At 38.9% G+C, this 21,338-nt stretch overlaps 1 protein-coding gene and 1 long non-coding RNA gene across 2 annotated transcripts; both read right to left on the bottom strand.

Moving 5' to 3' along the window:
* Nucleotides 1-4,362: 4,362 nt before the first annotated feature.
* rnf152 (ring finger protein 152) lies at nucleotides 4,363-6,245 on the bottom strand. Its single transcript, XM_036556341.1, has one exon. It carries the CDS (start codon nucleotides 6,237-6,239, stop codon nucleotides 5,658-5,660), a length of 582 nt encoding a protein of 193 aa, XP_036412234.1. The 5' UTR covers nucleotides 6,240-6,245; the 3' UTR covers nucleotides 4,363-5,657.
* A 1,096-nt stretch (nucleotides 6,246-7,341) lies between these two features.
* On the bottom strand, nucleotides 7,342-20,683 carry LOC118797112. Its single transcript, XR_005005924.1, has 3 exons — nucleotides 20,557-20,683; nucleotides 10,119-10,206; nucleotides 7,342-7,708 (listed from the first exon to the last, which is right to left on the bottom strand). It is a non-coding gene; the product is annotated as an uncharacterized LOC118797112 (long non-coding RNA).
* Nucleotides 20,684-21,338: the final 655 nt, after the last annotated feature.

The raw sequence follows: 21,338 nt of genomic DNA on the forward strand, positions 1-21,338 counted from the left end.
CTTAAAAATGCAATGTTACATTATAACATTTCATAACCCAATGTCATTCCATTTTATTGTCTGTTTGTCTGTGTCCACTGTGTCCACTCACTGCTGCTGCACAGTTTGTGTTGGTCATCCTCTAGTCCTTCATCAGTGGTCACAGGACGCTGCCCACAGGACGCTGTTGGCTGGATATTTTTGGTTGGTGGACTATTCCCAGTCCAACAGTGACACTGAGGTGTTTAAAAACTCCAGCAGCACTGCTGTGTCTGATCCACTCAGACCAGCGCAACACACACTAACACACCACCACAACGTCAATGTTACTACAGTGCTGAGAATGATCCACCACCCAAATAGTACCTGCTCTCTGAGGGTCCATGGCGGTCCTGACCACTGAAGAACAGGGTAAAAGGGGGCTAATAATATTATGCCTGATCGGTATATATATATATATATATATAATTGATGTGCACATGTCTGATTGCAGTCGGCACCAATGCTTGTTTAAGCATTCTTTACAGTTATAACTGCTTACAAGCATTTTCACTATGTTCACTACTTTTAAAACTTTTTATATGGTCAGTGGAGCTGATAAAATGGACAATAATTGTAGATTTTAGTGAGTGTACATATAAGTGACTATACATATATATATATATATATATATATATATATATATATATATATATATATATATTAGGGGTGCGGGAAAAAATCAATTCTTAGATGCATCGCGATGCGGACGTGAACGATTCTGAATCGATTAACAAATGTCAGAAAACGATTTTCTAAATATTCAATTTACAACGTAATGTTCATGGAACGCAAAAGGCGGAGCTTGGAAGTGGGGAAGTGCAGCGCCCGGACAGTCTGTGGCGGCACATAACAAAACCACAACTGGATGAGTGAGAAATCCGACCGGCTCCCTCTGCATTAAAGCCAGGTTAGATCAGGAGTCACAACACAAATGATAAGAAGAGCCATTTTGCCCTTTCAACAAAAATCAAACCGTCTTGGGAGCCACAACATTTTATGTCCAGTATGTCTCAGTGTGTGTTGATGTCCTAGTATAGGCTAAAAATTATAAACGAGAGCGCAGATTTACTTCGCTCTGCTTTAAGCTTCGCCTACAACCGCTTTCCTCCCCTTTCGGACAGGAAACTTTTATTCAAAACTAGAGCAGCTTATTGTAAAATGTCTCTCAACGTTCGACTGTTTTACGAGGCTGAAGTCACTTCTTATTCTCCAGCTTCTTGTTCGAATTTTCCCGTTCCACCTTAAATTCTGACTGAGGCACCGAATGTAACTGCGACACCATTTAAGGTGGAACGGGAGAATTCGAAAGAGAAGCGACTTCATCTTCAGCACTTTTTACTGTGTGACAGTCTCTCGTTGCAGATTTAACGTACCAGGAAACCAACTGCGCTGCTTATAAATGTGAATAACGCATCACTGCTAGGTGACCTGCAGTCTTCACGCCAATTCTCAGTCGTTGCGAAACAGGGCTATGTCTCGAAGATACTTTACTGACACAGCGATCCACCCCACCGCCACCCCGTTTCTACAACGAGATCAAAACCAAAGTTATAAAATCACTAAAGAAAACGAGAATAGCTTATTTCACCGTACCTGCGCATTTTATTGCAGATGAGTAGCAGCAGCTTCTCATGCTCCAAACAAGAGCAGTGAATGAGAGCCTTCTAGATCACTTACCACATCACTTCCATTTGATTAATAAGAGATATTAATAAGAGATATTGGAAGTAAATTCATTATGGATCATTACAAATACTTTGCTTTAAAACTACCAAGTCACTTTAAATAACAATAACACTGAGTCACTTAGTCACTTTAAAATGTATATTGTCTCTATGTTCTGTGTATATTTTGTGTATATTTAATATATTTCAGTTGGTTTTTCTTGTATTTTTATTTTTACTTATTTACTTTCTGTAGAGTGATTAGCTGAGCCTCACCACAAGCATTTCAATGCATAAATGTCCTGACATGTTCTGCAAATGACAAATAAACTTGAAACTTGAAACTTGTGCTCACACAGTGAGTAAATAGAAATGCTGTATAGAAAAAAAAGATGCATCGATAATCGTTTTATAATCGCATCGCAGCCCTCTGAATCGTAATGCCTAGAGATTCCCACCCCTAATGGTTATAGAGACAAACTGCTGCATGATAAAAGATGCAAACAAATGATAAAGTGAAAGAGCATGATTTGTTTGTATATCAGAGCAAGGAACCACAGGGCCGAAGTGCAGAAGGGGTGAGATGGCCAGTTCATTCAGTCTACTTGTATACTAAGGCCTACAGATGGTTAGCTCAATGTTAATGTACAATCACACTCTGGCTAATTAACTACCTAACTAACTAGCTCACAGTCACTATACTTCTCAGCCAAGATACAGTCTTGTTCACATGTTCACACCGATGTAATTTAAAGAGATAAACTGTGTTTATTGTTATGCTAATTCTGTAACTATGATAGAAAGTTTAGCTGTTGGGGGATGCGGTTTTTGGAGGTCGTCAAGTCAAGTCAAATTTATTTGTTTTGCGCTTTTTCCAACTGATGTCACAAAGCAGCTTCACAGAAATCCATTAAAGACAAAGTTTTAACATGAAATGTAAATCCTCCAGGTGAGCAAGCCAGGGGCGAGGAGCCTTGGGAGGAACCAAGGCTCACAAGGGGGGACCCATCCTCCTCTGGTCAAACTACCTACAAAATTATTATACTACTAATATTAATAGTAGTAGTAGTAATAGTTAGGAGTCCATGAAATCTTCAGTGTAGGGTGGGCAGCTAATCCAAGGCAAGTGGCGGTAGCTGGGCAAGTGGCGGTGACTGGGGCGTGGGCAACTGGTCTGAAACGGGTAGCAGGAGAGCTCCACAGACAATCATCCATCAGTGTCCGGCTGGACAGGTGAGCAGTCATTTACTCGGAAAAAGGTAGGGAGATGGAATTAGTTTTGTTCTGTTTGGGTGTATGTAAAACAGAATGTGAACATTTCCAGAGTGCGGCTAACGACTCCGGCAGATCTGACTATAACAGCTTAACTAAAAGGAGAGAACCAAGGACACACAGACACAGGAGCACCCTGAAACAATCTGGCATTCCTCCGCTCCACCGTCCACAAACCATCACCTGAGTGATCACGTGCGAGCGGCGGGACAACAGCACCAGCGTCTCTGTTTACTATAATTCCCTGCGTCCATGGACCCCTGGATCTGCTGCCTTTATCTAAGGGGGAACATTAACTACCAAAAGTAAACTAGTTTTCAGCCTAGATTTGAAGATTGCGACTGAGTCTGAGTCCCAAACATTTTCTGAGGGCTTTATAAGAAATGGCTCTTCTCCCAGCTCAAACCTTCTGAATTCTGAGAAGTATTAAAAAGCCAGTACTCTGTGATCTGAGTAATCATGGTGGCTCATAATGGGAAATAAGGTCTTGCAGGTATTCAGGAGCGAGCCCATGTAGGGCTTTATATGCCAATAAAAGAGGTCGTGTAAACTGCGGGCCTGTCTTCAAGCATAGTTCAAGCAAACCCTGGATTTTTTTTTTGTTTTATGACAGTAGATCACTTTTTATTGGGGGACATGACCATGGCAACTCATGCTGCACAACTTGCCTGCTCCAGGGAGGACAGTTTAAGTTTGGGAATACCAGTGGTAAACAGCTCTTAGACCAATCAGGGCACAGTTTCTGACAAAACAGAATCCCCTGTTTGGTCCTTTTCAGGTCACTTTTTTGAATATATTATTGTTGTCCAAAAAAAAGTCAATTTTTGTCAGATTTTATTTTTCTACATGATTTCAACATGACAGCTTTCACGATTTTCACAATGAACAGATCAAGAGAAACACTCCACTTGGACTAAAAAAAAAAAAATAAGAAGAAGAAAAAAATTAAAAATCTCTTTATATGAAATTACACTTTGTATAATTCAGCCTATGCCTTCAACATATGGTGGTAGTATGAGGGGAGAATGACGGAGTGAGGGGAGCAAAATCTAAGAATTTAGGCTGGAGATCTAGCTGGCCTCTGCTTGGAGCTAGAAGACTGGACCATGCCACCCCCCACCCCCACAAACAGTATAACATATCAGAAATGTATATATGCTTGGGAATCACTTAATGGGACATCAAGCAAGAAATGATGTGAAGTTATGTAGACATCATAAATAAACAGTCTATCAAATCAGAAGTTCATGTACGCATCCTGTCAACTTCAGAACTGGTTAAATGTATAAATCAATTTATCTCATGAGATTATATTTAATTTAAAATGTTTATAAATAAGGCATGATTTCTAGATTCATTAAATAAACAGTCCAACATATTAAAAAATCATATATTTCCATGTCTCTCTGTTTTATTTTATTTTTATTTCTTGTTAGCCTCACCACTGGTTCAATGTGCACACTGAGTCTAGCCTTTGAATTCTATTATCATAAAAAATGAGTAAAAGAAATCAGAGATTCCATATATGACCACATTTCTCTCTTTCGATTCCCATCTGTAAACAAACCTGGCAAATCAGAAATAAACAGTCTATCAAAAATTCATATGTGGCCATGTTTCTGCTTCACTTGCGGACAATGTCAAGACTGGTCTGCTGTACCAACCTGGCCTAACATTTCATCCCCATAAATAAACTATCCTTTAGAAATTCAAGTGACTTCATACATTCAGAATGTAGAAATCATATATAAAGTCAATTTGAAATCCATTTTTGTTTCATCTTCCTATTTGTCCATGTCTGTCCACTGTGTTTCCTGTCAGCCTCAGTGCTGATCAAATGGTAAAATGTACAAAGCCCAGTCTAGTCAATCATTTGCAAGAAAAGATGCTGAATCATAAAGAAAAACATAAATAAACAGTCAAATATTCACATCTGTCCACCTCACTGCATTTTGACTCCCGTAATGGCTAAACATACATCCAGTCCAGCTTTGCATTCATACTGAATGGTAGTAGAAAATCATAAATAAACTGTTTGTCAGAAATGAAGTTCATGTCTCTCTGTTTTGCTTCCTGTCAACTCCAGCACTGAACACATGGACACAATGTCCAAAAGTCTGTAGACACCTGCTCATCCAACACTGCTTCTGAAATCAAGGGTAATAATAAGCAGTTTGTCCCCTCTTTGCTGCAGTGACAGCCTCTACTGTTCTGATAAGGCTTTACCCTAGATGTTGGAACATTGCTGTGAGGAATTGATTGCATTTAGCCAAAACAACATTAGTCAAGTCAGCTGCTGATTAGTTCTGGAACACATTCCAAAGTTAGTGGCTGGAGCTCCATCATTCCAGAGGACACAGTTCCACTGCTCCACAGCCCAATGCAGGGGGACTTTATACACCTCAAGCCGACACTTGTCTTTGGGCATGGTGAGCTCGTGTGCAGCTGCTCAGAGTGTCCCATTATACTGGAAATGCCTTTCCATGGAGAATACACAAGCTGTGAGTGTGCAACTGAATGCTTGTATCATCAATCCACCTTGAAGCAAATTAAGTCATTAATTAGAAAGGGTGTCTGAATACTTTTGGATGTATAGTCTATGTCTGTCTCCCTTTTCCATGGCCCACAGTCATTTCCCCAGTCAGTTTACTACATGGCAAACGTGAATAGTGAATGAGTTTCAGACGCAAAGTAGGTCTTTCATCCGCAAGAAATGATGCTGAACCGTTTGGAGACGCAGGACATGTTGTGCAGGACGATGCCCAGCAGGAAAATAAGGATGACCGCCACGAGAAGAACGGTGCAGAAACCAGTCCATGCCGAACTCTTTAGCACCCCCACTTCCTCCTCCTCCACCACCTCCACTTCCAGGCTCTCTGCCGGCAGACCCGTCTCACTGCCGCCTTTGAAGTCAAAGCGGTAGGTAGGTTCCTCGGGCAACAGGGCCTGCTCCACATCTCCCGGTAGAGGCAGCAGGTAGCAGCCGTTACCAGGCAACCGGATATAAACAGGCACATGCTCAGAGGACTGCATTACGGAGATGACGGACAGCGCTTCCAGGTCGTCGGGTAGCTGGGAGACAGACAGGCTGCTGGGCAGGGGAGTGACGCTCCGGCACCATGGGCAGCGGATCTCTCTGTGATTCAGCCTCATCTGGCTCAGGCACGCGGAGCAGCACGTGTGCCGGCATTGGAGCATTTTGGGGCGCCGCCGCTGCGGGCTGAAAGGGTTAAAGCAGATCTGGCACTCCAGCCTGGAGCTCTGGGACAGCGTCTCCATCATGGTCTACTGAACGTGCTTCTTCAAGGAAAGCCAAGTTACAGATTCTGCACGTATCGATTTTTTTATTATTGTCTACTTTTATTTGGGTTCCAATGATTTCATTTAAAAATGTATCAAAATGTAAAATTATGAATTCTAGGGGTTGGGATTTTTGGGGTTTATTTTGTTAAAGGGTTGGCGTAGCAGGCATTGAAAAGTTCTACCAGAAAACTGTTACTCACTGGAGCCAAACCAGTCTGTGTAGTATCTGTAAAACCAAAACATTTTTATTGAAAATCGAATCAAATCTTGACCTCAGAATTGAGAATCACATTAAACCTCGAAAGATATGCATCGTAACAACCCTAGGATTCACTGATCTTCCTGATAGTCTCTAAGTCTCGCTCAACTTCCTTCTTCTATTATCTACCAAGCTTGACCAGCATCTCCATTATGAAAGCTGAAGCTGCTTCTCAGAAAACTCGAACCTGCATCTACTATTTTTTCTATTACTAATTATTACTTTTATTTAGATTCACTGATATTCCTGATATTATAATTACTATGTCTATCTCTCCCTTTCTTTTCAGCTTTCTTATTCTATCATCAACCTTTTTTACAGAAGCACCAATTTAGGCCTCGCCAGTGTCTCCAATATGAAGCTGAAGCTGACGCATTATTCCAGGTTTTTTAACATGGAGTCATTTTACTGGCTACAATTTCCTAGAGAGTTTTTATGGTACAAAGTGTGTAAACGCCAGTTGTCATTTGGGGACGTAGTTTGAAATGAATCTATTTCTATGGTGTTTACTGCTTCTGAACAATCTTATTTCTATCCACTTACGTTTGCATAGATGTAGAAATGTATCTGCAGAATAAGCTTATTACTGGATTCAATTCCGAGTGTGTGCATTTTTGACAATCAGAAAAAAGCTTTAATCTGATTTAAGTTATTGTAGTATAATGTTTACATTAGAGCTTATTAAGTAATAATGAGGTAACTGCCGAAATCAGACGGTAATCATATCATTGGTGTGCAGGTACTTTTCAATAGAACAAGCAAAGCAAACACATTGGAAATCTCTCAAATTTGAAACTGTTCCAAGCCTTAGTGGAATCATGCATCAACGGTTGAATTATTTTTCTGTCGATGTACTTAAAATATAATCTGGTTTTGAGAAACAAAAAGGCTATTTATGCAAGTTTTGTCTCTGTCAATGGCAGTGATGAAAGATACAAACGTGGATTGTTGATTGACTGTTTTTGCTTTTCTTTCCTTTCTTTTTAAACTTGTGAATCCGTTTCCGAAATGGTGCTGAAATTCAAAGTCTCTCCTTCACATTATGGTGGAATCTCCAGTGTGTTCTTATGTTAGGAGCATGAAAACACATAGGCTGGTCTGTCGATGGTGGTCAGTGCGTTCTTTTCCTCTCTCCCTCTGCTGGGTCCTCTGCTAGCTTGTCAGAGTTTTAATCCATATCTGGCTGGATCTGTGGAATGAAGCACAAGGAGGTTAGCATCTAAACAGACTGTCATTGTTTAATCCAATCTAAATCTCACATAGCCGTGCATGTGGAGGCAGAGGGGGGCTTTTATCGTGCTGTAACAGAAAGCTCGGTGTGGACGCTGTCTGCCTCTCGTCACGCGCTCAAGTTTGGGACGGGTAAACAAATCAGCAGGGATTAAAGCTGCATGTCATGTCATCTCCAGCTTAAAAAGCAGTGCAGCAGCCAGCGGAGCCCAAGACAGCAACCAAGAGGAGCCAAGAACTGTGTTGAAAGAGTTTGACAAATAATCAAATTACACAAGTGTCCTCTGACTCCAAGATGTTTGGTGTCTGAGATTTGCTTTTTTAGTTTTACACCGGAGGTATGAGGCTGACTTACCTGCCTAAAAGCAATGCCACTCAAATAGACTTGCTTATGTGGTTTGGTGCTTTATGGCAAACTCGTGCCTATAAAAACTGACAGAAGTGTGTTGCACTATCTATATAGCTAAAAACAGTAGTAGGAGTCATCTGCATTAAGCTGTTTAGTTATCACAAGCTAACATTAGTTTCCATAAGACACCAAACATGTCTTGGCTGGTTAGCTACATTTGGGATAATTGGAAAACTAAACTTTATCAGTGGAAGAGCCACCTTTCAGGCCATGACGCTGTGATTCATGAGCCTCTTTCTGCAGGCCCCCTAGTGGCCGTTCCACCATAGGAAGGGAAATCAACTTGTATATTTTTTAAGTAATCTAATCAAATACATTATTTTTCTCCTTAACTTTGCTATTAGATAAATGGGACACCATTAGTTCTCTGTATGTGAAATGAGATTCTATGTTGAGCTGCTAACTAGCAATGAGGGTGAACAGGGAAGTGTAAGAACCCCCTGCTGTGCAACTCACACTTCTCCACAAAAATGGCCATGACGAGATAAAACAGACGCATTTCTTGATAAATATGTTATAAAAGTCGTGTACAAGCACAACTACCACAATAAAATACTGCATATAAAAACAATTTAAAAACTATTTTTATAAATGCTGGCTTGCTTACTCACCAATAACAATGTACATCATACACGTTGCCCACATACACATACATTCTATCAATGTTACTGAAGAAAAAATGCATAATTTGACTGAGGGACCTTCGAAGCAGATGGAAAACTGCACTTTATGGTTACTGTGAAAAAAAGGACTACTGAGGGAGGCATCAGTGCAGCTGGCACTCTTAGGTGACATTGAAGACAGCAGGGTGAAATGCTCAAAATAAAAAGTCCCTTTCATCTGGTCATATTTACAGGCTTAGATGTCAACATGAGACCGTTTGTCAGAATGTGTCAACTCTAAATAAGGGATGAGAAAATCCGTTGAGAAGTGACAACCATTCAGATTCCAACAAAATTGAACAAAAAATGTCAGACTCAGCCACCTGTCTGAAAATATCATGTTAACGCCACTTAGTATGGCATAATATCAGACAGTTATTATCATACTTATTTTATTAGAAACCTCTGCCTTGTACCTTTGCGGATGTATAGTTAAAGACTTATAGGGATAATTCTACTGAATTAGTTCAAACCGCAGTCTCTCAGTGGAAAAAAAAACAAAGAACATGTATTTAGACCTTAGATATTTATAAGGATTAAGTTATGATCTATGTAAACCCAAGGCATTAATGAGATAGTAATACAAAATCATAACAGGGTATTTTCTACTGAGAGGTGTCTGCCCCAAGCCCTAACCCCTAAATTCCCACTTGTGAAAATAAGTCATTTTCTTTTTAATATGTTTTTTTTTAGATGTTTTTGACTGCATTTAAAGTGAAGTTAAAAGATTTAGGCTTCTTTTGAGGTTAATTTTTATTTTTTTATGTTTTTCAGAAAATGCTGTCCTACATTTTTATGTCACTACTGAAACACTAAGAGTTTTAAATACTAAGAGATCAGTGTGTAAGAATTGTCATTACCAAAACACATAATTTCTGAAATTAAGTAAACTTTTTGTGTTTTAATGTGAACTATTGCAATTTTACGTGTGTACAGCTGTTCAAAGCTCTGTTTTTCTAGTCATAATTCTAGTGGAATTATGTTTAAAGTTATCTAAAATTGTGAATAACAAAACAGTCACTAGCACTATTTCAGTAGAACAGTCCATGTACATGTCTGGATTAGGTTTTTAGACCCCTGGGCACAAATGTTTGGTGTTGTGGCCATCTTTTTTGGTGGTCAGAAAATTTGTAATTATATGATAGCACGTTACAAGAGAGCTGTGTGGCATACTAACTTCTACATTTTGGAATGCCCTGGCCAGCTACATAGCCTAGGGCTCAAAAGACACCAGTGCTCAAAGAGACCGGTGATTGGACACGCAAGGTAGTGCAGAACAGTGTCAAAATTATTCGTACCAATGAGTCGAGCCACAGCTGATCAGGACGTTAGCTTCCAGTAAAGCCAGAGTCTTAGTGGAGAGCTGGAAGAGATTCCATAAGTATTCTGAAAAAGACATGAGCAGAATCAGTAACTGCTGCACCTCAACATTTTATCTTTTACACCAATGAGCCATAATATTAAAACTTATTTCTACACTCATTGTCCATTTTATCAGCTCCACTTACTATATAGGTGCCCTTTGTAGTTCTACAGTTACAGACTGTAGTCCATCTGTTTCTCTGCACTTTGTTAACCCCCTTTCACCCTGTTCTTTAAAGGTCAGGACCCCAACAGGACCACCACAGAGCAGGTATTATTTAGGTGGTGGGTCATTCTCAGCACTGCAGTGACACTGCTGGACTGAGAATAGTCCACCAACCAAAAATATCCAGCCAACAGCGTCCTGTGACCACTAATGAGGGACTAGATGATGGCCAACACAAGCAGTGCAGCAACAGATGAGGTATCGTCTCTGACTTTACATCTACAAGGTGGACCAACAAGGTAGGAGTGTCTAATAGAGTGGACAGTGAGTGGACACAGTGTTTAAAACTCCAGCAGCACTGCTGTGTCTGACCCACTCGTACCAGCACAACACACACTAACACACCACCACCATGTCAGTATCACTACAGTGCTGAGAATGATCCACCACCCACATAATACCTGCTTTGCGGTGGTCCTGTGAAGGTCCTGACCATTGAACAGGGTAGCTAACAAAGTATTTAGAGAATCAGATGGACTACAGTAGCACTACAAAGCTAAATGTTAAGTGTAGCTGAGAAAATGGACAATGACTTATGGCTGATTGTTATCCAGATCTCACTAGCTTTAATTTGCTTTAATTAGCTTTAATTAGCTTTAATTTGGACTGATGATTACAAGAAATTATCTATAGCTCAAACCAACATAATGTTTTTTGGGAATCAATTGAAATCTCCCACATCTACAGTCCAAAGTTTTGCTAGCACCAGCATACTTAGCACATGTTCTCTTAATGGCTACTATTCTGGAACAGACTGCTCCTGTTAATAATCTATAACACATGAATAAACAAAATATTTTATGAATGTATGCAAGAAGTTGCCCAGAGAGACAGCGTGCATATCTCCACTGTGGACCACAATCCCTTTAGTGTACTTGAAACATGGTTAGAGCAATTTCCTAGCACCATGTAAATTTGATTTAAGGTCATACAATGCCTTGAGGTACCGCACAGCTATTATGTATGTTAATTGCTTAGCTTAATGCATGTCAAGATGTGACAATTATTCATGCAAATGAAGTCTGCCGGTGACACAATTGCCAATCAGGGAGTCCACAATGTTCATGTTGATATGATTACGACACATGCTTATGTCGTAAATTAGGTGAAGAAGACACGTCTCCATCATCACATTATTGCACTTCATTTTCGAGTGGTGTGGCATGAATGCAATGTACAGTCAATGCAATGTAATAACATGCTCAAGTAGCCATGACATAATATAATGAGAAAAAAGGAGTTGAAAGAGCTGTTGCTCCAATAACAGTCCATAAATTGCGTTCTGCTCTTGGGGAATCGAACCGAGGGAGTGGCCCTTCATCAAGAATTATTCTGCTCCCATCCCCTGAGAGAAAAGTAATTAATAATGTAATTAAACCTGCGATTGTCTCATGAATGGACAAACTCCCCCGAGGGTCTGCTGGTTATTCGACGCAGAGCGTCTAGCGCAAAGAAAGCACTTTTCATTGAGTTTTTCAGCCAAAAGGCAACAGAGCAAGCGTGTCGCTCACATAGAAAGCTAGCAAGGTGTAGCGAAAACAAGTATATTTCTCCAACATGGATACTTGATTTCATTTAAATCAGTTATTCCGATGATTTACAAGCCTCATCTAGTCAAACCAGATAAAGTATCAGGACTCGCAGAGCATGTTTATTAAGATATATGGACCCCTTATATTCCGATCACATTACAATCTGTCCCTTTGATACTGTACCCAAAGAGAGGGGGGTGGGTGTCTACCATGGTCTGTCAAAGAGTCCTGTGGGTAAACTTACTAAATCATTCTAAATCTTTGACAAGGGCTAACCTTGATAAAATGCCCTTGGAGGTCTCACTTTTCTAGCCACATCAATCTCTCATTTTATGCTGAGTAAGGCAGCTTTCAGCACAAAAGCCTGCTGTCTTTCTTCACCCTGGACTCGACAGTGGCCTGCTACTGAAACTCTTTGGAGCAGTTACCCGTTATGGTAATTTCTGCCTTTTTTTCTGCTCACCATCTGTGAAAAGCATCGGTAACACCAGACACATAGCTAATGAAAGGCATTCGCCGTGGAATTACTCTATTAATTGGTTCCTAAAAGTGCATAACTGATGTCACGTTGCGACGCTAGGCCCGTATGTGCATTTACCAAACTGGGCTTTGTTGGGGGGGGAGGTGAAAGAAGTGTAAATGTTCCGCTAAGATATCAAGTGTTATTTGTCATCCTGATAGAACTGGTGCAAAAGACAATAAAACAGCTCGCAGACTATCAGCTGTATGCTATAAGAGCCCATCAGCTGGATAAATGAAGCGGCAGCAGGGGATTTGTCAACACCAGATGAGAAGCGAAGGGGTGAAATGGGGGAAAAGTCACTTAAAAACACGTGCGTCCTCAAGGACGATGGATCGCGCTAACCAGGTGCAGCGGGACGGGGGGTGTGGAGACAGGGGGTTGTTGAGCCCAGGAGGGTACTCATGCATGTCTTTGGTGACATGGGCTCTTCATTCGAGTGCTAGAAGAAAACAGGACCTAAAGCCATATTTTTCTCCAGCAGAGCTGAGCAAACAAATGCTGCAACCATCAATAACCTGAGGGTGTTTACATCATAGCGATGCTGAAAAGGAGAAGCAGAGCATGTTCGACCTTGAGGCGTCAGAAACAAGGACGTCTTCCCAAACTCAAGCATGGGGCATGAGGGTCCACCACCGACAAAAATCAAGGGACTTTGATCATCGCATTCTGGTGACTTATGTCTGAAAGATGTCTGCAGAAAGCCAACAGCAACAGATTTTATTATGGTCATTTTGGACCATTTCTAAGAGTCAATTCATTACATACACAATACAAAAAGCAGCTAGTGTTAGTAAATAGTTTAAAACTATAGACATCATCGCTGTTATAACAAAACGCTGCCTCCATCTCAGTCTCCTTTTTTTAGGATGAAAGGAGCAATGGAAGTGGTCCAATATTACATGTAGTAATAGCAGTGTCGCAGTAGCAGAAGTAGCAGTGATACATATCTATAGTCATATGCAAATAACTGAATAAATTGGATACACATCCTTTACAGGGAACCAACTTATAAATGGTATTTTTCTTCACATTTTAGTGCTCAATTTCAATTTATTTGCAGAGTTTGACATATTGGGAAAAAAGCATAAAATATAAAATATGCTTTTGCACAGGTCACATTTTGTTTACTATTTTTTCCAATATATTAAATTCATCAAATAAATTGTGCATTAAAATGTGCAGAGTGTGTTCTCTGTAGAGGACGTGTTCACTTATTTTCTCTTAGAAACTCAACAAAACATGGAATCTAACAAGTGCGCCCAAACTTTTGCACACGACTCTAAGGACACTACTGTTCAAAAGTTTAGCATCACTGCTTTGAATAATATAACACCAATATTGTTGCAGATACATATACAAATGATTTCAATATAATACATATTTCTATAGGTTTCAAACAATTTTTGAAAAAATTGCAAAAATCAAGAAAATTGTGATGAGTTTTGGAGCTGTATAATATAATAATTACTGAGAAAGCTACACAGCATCGAGAATAAGGGTAAATGATTTAATGAAAAAATATCTAACTGCAGTTTGATGTAATATGTAAACATAGGGCTTGTTTACATATATGATTTCTGAAAGGCACAGTCACAAAAAGAGCCTGGTTTTAAGGGATAGAGAGAGGTTAAAATGGGTAATATATGGTGAAAATATCAAATAGCAATTTTTCTGACCAATATTGTGAATATGTTTCTATAAATTATGGGTCAGGCCTGTTTGTTTGCCCTGAATATTCACTTTAAGCCATACTAAACGTTGCAGCTCTTGCGATCTGAACATTGCACTCTTACAAATTGCTATTGGAAGTAAAGACGATTCATCTTTCAGCCCTAATGGACTTTTCAGCCCCAGTGAACTTCAACAACAAGTCATATTCAGAATGCCATATATTTGAGCAGCGATTAATAGACTTTGCTGATGAGATCTATAATTATTTTATGTCAAAAAATTGCTACAAATGGATATCTACAGTTTATAATATAACAATACCTACTATTTGTTCTTCCCAAATTACTTGAAATTGCGAATATTTCATTTTGAGTGTTCTAGTTTATGACATTTAATCTACACTTATTTGGATCATTACTGAACTGGTTCAAAGCCAGAGTTAAAAACATATTTCAGACTTTTAACTAACTTGGACTTTAGACTAAAGTTCTTTTTGCTTGGAGTGTCCCTATACTTTAATTATGCTTACTTTATTAAGATAAATGATCAAACATTGCATTTTGTCACAATACATTCATGTCATTGTGACTGTTTTGGTAGTTTGGAACATAACACAAAACTGCCAGCCAGTACATGACTAGAAAACACAGCAAGTAAAAACCTAATATTTTAATTAAAACACAAAGAAGTTCACTTAATTGTAGAAAATATGTGTTTCAGTAGTGGCATTTCTTAATGTAACACACTGATTTTCAGACTCTAACTGCTCACTATGTGGCCATGAGGGACAGGGATGCAGCCTCACTTCCTGCTCTAAAATGCAGTTTAATGAAAAGGGGTTTTATTAATTTAAAAATTCAAATTATTATAAATCTAAATATTTCAACCTCACAAATCAAAAAGATCTTTAAAAAAACATAAAAGGGTTTGGGTGGACAACTCCCAATACAAAGCAATGTACCCTATACATTTTGATTTGTTTATATTTAGCTTTTATATTTAGCTCTACTAATGCTTTTGGGTATAAATACATAGCGACATAATCCTTGTAAATATTTAAGGTGTTGATTTTTAGCGTTTTTTTTTTGTTTTTTTTTTACTGTGGGTCTTGGATTTGAACTAATTGGGTAGAATGTTCCAGTTATTATCATATCAATGTAACAACAATTGTAAAACAAGTGAGTCTCAACTTTTGTATTGTGTAATGTATATAATTTCTCTGTCATTTTCCACTCCGTCCTCCTGCTTTTTTCTCCGGTTAGCTCCATCACTAAATGAAAATACTGTAATATTGTTCAGGAGCCACACAGCAGAGCCTGATGGTATTGTGATGATGGAATAATTTGCTTCTTGTTGTTTACTTTGGTGCCCCTCCTAGCTGGAGGAATGTAGGAGATCAAAGCAACAGCGCTGACCTCGATAGATAATCTTGTGTATTGACCTTGACATTGAACCTAAAGTGGCTTTCCGCTCTTGATCAAACCATGATTAGCTTCATGCAGCCGACTGAGCTAACAGAAAGACATCCTAAAAGAGAAGGAAATGCTCAGGGAGAACACCGGACGAGGGCAATGGAAATAGAGACTCTCCCTGGAGGACCGGTAGAGTTGGCGAGAGTGTTAGACACACGGATTCTCATTTCCATACCACAGAGCCCTGCGACCCTGTAAAAGAGCACAGACAGCTCGCTTTCTGTACAAGCCATCCAGAACGCAAATAAACGGTTCTTGGGAGCGACACCATAGAAGAACACTTAGTCCCTTCAGTACCTTTCACTGGATGGTTCTTTTTGTATATGAGACGTGCAAGTGCGAAGAACCTTTTTAAAGATTAAACAGCAATGGTTCCATATCAATTAAAGGGCCCGTATTCTATTGTTTTATTGTGTTTTATTTCTATTGTTCAGGTGTGCTTACAACTTTGCATGGCAACAGTCTTCATTTTTACATGACCTCTCCTTATCCTTTAAAATTAAACAGGCTGTTTTTTTCTACAGTGTCTAAAATTATGTAAATGACCTCCGTTCTGATTGGCCTGCATTGTGCCTTGTTCAAAATGCAGTCTAGGCTGAAACACTCCTTATAACTTCAATCTAGGCAGGGCTAAACTGTTGAATAAGCATGTACATGTAAATACGTTCACAAAATTCAAGCAGCCTATTTTATGTAGCTTAGATTCCAAATATGGACTGAGGAGTGATACTTTTTTTTTACCTTTACAGTGTTTACATACCATATCAAACTTTCAGGAAGGCCCTTTATTTGCTATTAGTTACCCTATTGGCTACAACTACTGGATATTGGACTATTGCATAACAGCCATATCTATTGTCTATGTTTATTTGCTATTAATGGCCTTATTAGCAGTGGATATTGGATATTGGCCCTAATTATTGGTTATGATTATTTGCCACTAGTTACACTGGGTATAGGCCATATTTATTGATTAGGATTATTTATTATATAGTTATTATTATTTATGATATAGTTATTGTCATTAGCTACTGGCTAGGATTACGGGTGGGTAGTATGGCAAAAATACCATCTCCTGATAATTACAAACACTAAGTGTGTTGACATGCACTTAATAATCTGATAACTGCAAAAAATCAAATTTTGTCTGTAATGCAATCAACACGTTTACATGCACTTGAGTAATCAGACAATGGAAAAACTCTGGGTCTACATGAGTCAGGCAGTAATCAGATTTCTGCTTTGTAGCCAGCCAATAAAGTCACAGATGGAAACGGCTTTTAAAAAAGAAACTGTGCCACTTTACCTGAAAATATGAACATACATCATCTAGAAGATGCAGAATATTTAATTCCGTCATTTTGTTCAGCATGTATTTGGTTTTAGTCGCTCCAAAAGTGTTTTGCTGCGTCTCACATGCACAGACTGAGAAATCCAAAAGAAATCAAAGTAAGAGTTTACAAGCACTGAGAAATCTGATCACTGAGCTAAAATCCAGCTCTCTTTATCCGGTTTCTTAATCGGATTTACAGACATTAGTCTGATTTAAGATATCGGAGTGTGCTGTTTACATGACTATTTAGATAATCAGATCAGATCAACTGCTGAAATCCGATTATGATCGGATCATTGAGTGCATGTAAATGCACTCATTTTCACTGTCACAATATTTCGACACACAGACACAACGCACTGTAGTACCACATTTAAAAACTGCTATCAAAAACTGTGCAGAATGTTTTTTATTCCACACTTCACAAACTGTACTGCACTAAAACCAATTAAGGATACTGAGCACAACTACTGACCACAGTTATATGTCTGAAGGCAATACAAAGCTGGCAGCACAGGTGTCACTGTAGGCTCTATTATTATAATCTCCATTCACTGGAACTAAAAGACCCACACCATGAAAAATGCCCCAGTACCATGCAGGCACAAAGGTTTCAGTACAAAAAGGAAAAGAGAAAAAGACAGAGCTTATTGCGCACAAACTTTCAAACAAAGAAAACAAAACTGCTACGAATGTAATAAAAGTTATGCAACATACTACAGTTATCAAGTACCAAACTTTGATCATGTTTATCACTCTAGTTGCCCTGAGGCTACAGTGTACAGCCCTGATCATTACCTCAGTAACAGTCGAGTCTGATCAGGCTGTGGCAGAAGTGCTGAGTCTATCAATCAGCATCTGATAAGGCGGCTTTCATCGCAGATAATGTGAGTTAATATCTGTGGAATTTACTGATTAAACCCCAGGGGCACAACCGGCCACTGTACTCAAAGAAGTCCACCCTTATTGATAAAAGGAGTTCAGCTAAAGCAGCTCTACTCTTTGAAAATAAAGGTTCCTGCTCCAGCTTTTTAAAATTCAGTTTTTATGATGTAACAAAAACCATCTCATTTACATATATCTGCCTATTTAGCCTACAACAGTTATGCTACCTTCCCTCCATTCACATTGAAGTCAATAGGAATGTTTGAGCCTGGACTGCTTTTTGAATGAGGCTCAATACAGGACAGCCAATCAGAACAAAGGTTATTTACACATTATGATCTTAAAAGGAACTGTAACAATATAAAAAGATATAGAGAGGCTGGAAAATGGTTGGGGGAAAAAATAATGATGTTTCCATTACAAAACATAAGGAAATGTAGGATATGGGCCCTTTAATTGATATAGGACCTTTACATTATGTGGGCCTTACACAATAAAGGGCCCATATCATGGAAAAGCGAATTTTCCTGTACTTTAAGAATATACTATATATGGAAACTAAGGTGCAAAAATAGCCTGCTTTGAAGTCAGTGTTTTTGTGATGTCACACAAAAACAACTCATTTACATATACATGTCTACCGAGCACTTTAACCCTTCCCACATTAAAGTTACAAGGAGCATTTTAGCTTGGACTGCTTTTTTAAACAAGGCACAACACAGGACAGCCAATTAGAATGAAGGCGATTTACATATGTCATTTCTTAAAGGCACAGTAACAAAAACAGCCTGTTTAATTTTAAGGGGTAAAGAGTGGTTGGAAAATGGTCATGTAAATACAAAACCTCCTGGCATGCAAAGTTATAAGAAGACCTTAGGGATGAGAATAAAACACAAGAGAATGGCTGGAAAATGGTTAGGGGAAAAAATAATGATGTTTCCATTACAAAACATAAGAAAATGTAGGATATGGGCCCTTTAATTGACCTGGAACCTTTAAATTATGTGAAGCCTTACACATTTAAGGGTCCATATCATGGAAAAGTGAATTTTCCACACTTTTTGAGACAGAAGAGTTTGATAAAGAATGTAAACACTATAGTTTCAAAATATACCATTTAAAGAAATTAAGCTGCAAAAATAGCCTTTTAGTTTCCTTTTAATGGATAAAATGGTTGGCAAATAGTCAAAAAAGTTATTAGCAGACCTCGATAATAAAGATAAAATAAAAGAGAAGCAAAATGAAGGATATGGGCCTTTTAATTGACATAGAAACTTTACATCATAGAGAGTCTTTTTAAGCTTTAAAAACCTTTTTCGCATTTGCACATCATCACATCATATATAAAAAGATCCATCCAGTGAAACCTTCCTTAAGGATCCACAGCTCCTTTTATTTGTGCCCTGTATGGATTGCACAGGAAGAGCTGTGTCAACAGAGCTGAGGATCCAGGTGCTTCTCTCATAGGAACATTCCTGCAGTACCCAATCCAGTTTGTCTGGATGTGTTCAGGCAGGGTATCGTAAGGCTCCTCCAAAACAGGCCACACAAAAACACTTTAATCAGTCCAATCTGGGCTGAGGGCTGGATAGCTTTCATGTCTAATCCTTGCACCCTGAGTTCAAAGTCCTGCTCTACAATAAAAGCTTGCAGACTAGGGCATCAACACGATATGTATAGGGGTGAGATGTCTAGTTTTTTTCTCACCCTGTGTTATGAATCGAGCTAGACTTCCGTATTTGTTCATGTTTCCTCTTTTTGTGGAGTGCTGGTGCCATTTAAGTAAAAATAGAAACAAATATCATCATAAGCTTTTGTCAGTGACCACTCATTTCAGGAATTAATAATACCCCATAAATGTGTCTAAAGCACTGTCTAGAGTTAAAGGGGAATTCCACTGAATTTTCAGAATTTCTGCATAATTCAGAGGTTAAGATGTAAACAAAGGCATGCAGAGTGGTTTGATGTGAAGTAATTCGTTTAACTTTGAGTTCTTCACAGTGGTGGTGATAGGAACCAGGGGTTGAGATGTCTACAGTGCAAATATAGCCATTTTATTTACTGTCTGAAAACCACCACTGAACCTACACAAGTCCTCCGAGGTCATATATGTAATGCTGATGGTAAAATAGGAGTCAGTGTGGAAAAAAAAAGGTTCTACACTCTTGATGTATCAGTCTACCATGAATGGATTAACAATCAAAAAGACAAAAGACAAAAATCATCAAAACAACGTCTCAGACATCATTCAGTGTGTTCAAATTCATTTTCTGTGAGGGAGCTTTTAGAGGTGGACATCTGGTTCCTATCATCACCACTGTGAACAGTTCTGACTCGGTAAGTTCCTCTACAACGGTGCAATTCACATCAAACCACTCCTTATGACTCTAAATGACTTTATTTACTTTATTTGCGTCATAACCGTTTAATAATACAGAAATATTATGAAAAATCTGTGGAGTTTCCCTTTAAACGCAGCGACTGTCTTGGTTACAGCGCAGGCTACACGCTGTGCTTACGTAACATCCTACAAAACACGAAAACATAGTTGTTGACAATTAAAAGAAGCCAAAATAGCAGCATAAACAGCTCACCTCTGCTTTCCCTGCGGAGGTTTGGTCACTGTCTGTCCTACACAAGTAGAGGGAACTGAATAAATGCGCTCAAACTTCGTGATGACCGAAATAAAACGGAGGAGTTCAGCGCAGAAACTGTTTCTGAGGTAAACTCACCTCGTCTCGTGCAGACGTCGCGCGCCTCAGTCTCGCTGTATTTCCCGCGTTAGAACGGTTCGTGTGCTTGCTTTGTTCTCACAGCGCGCGGAGTGTTTTGACAGTTCAGCCGATCAGCACCTCCCACAATCCGCCACACTCCCAATGACCAATGACCAACAGCTGTGGCCACTGCAGCCAATAGTCAATAACCGAAGGCAATTTCGTAGTCATAGCCAATAGAGTAACTCGCAGCAATCAATCACAGGCTATAGATCCAATATCCAATAATCAATAATGTAATTAAAATAAAACAATAATAACTATAGTCAACAGATTTGCCCAATATACAATAGCCATATCCAATAAGATGATTAACAGCAAATAATCATAACCAATAAATGTGTTCATCCAATGATTACCTCCAATAAGGTAACTAATAGTAAATAATCATGGCTATTGATCTAATATCCAATAGCCAATAGATGTGTCCAATATCCAATAGCCATAGCCAATAGGACAACTTATAGCAAATAGTCAAAATCAATACCTATGACCGATATCAAATAGTCATGGGCAGTTATGTAACTAATAAAAAGTAACTGTAGCCAGTAGACCTTCCCAGTATCCAATGGTCAGAGCCAATAGGGCAACTACAAACAAATAACTGTAGTCAATAAATGCTCTCAATATCCAATACACATAGCCAACAAGATAACTAATAGCAAATAATCATAATGAATCAATGTGGCCAATTTCCAATAGTCATAGCAAATGGGTTGTAACTAGAAGTAAATAATCAT

This window comes from Colossoma macropomum, unplaced genomic scaffold, assembly GCF_904425465.1.
Source record: "Colossoma macropomum unplaced genomic scaffold, Colossoma_macropomum, whole genome shotgun sequence".
In the NCBI taxonomy this organism is placed as follows: Eukaryota; Metazoa; Chordata; class Actinopteri; order Characiformes; family Serrasalmidae; genus Colossoma; species Colossoma macropomum.

Bases quoted from the DNA above. Each gene is read 5' to 3' on its own strand.
- rnf152 (XM_036556341.1), bottom strand. From the start codon at position 6,239: ATGATGGAGACGCTGTCCCAGAGCTCCAGGCTGGAGTGCCAGATCTGC.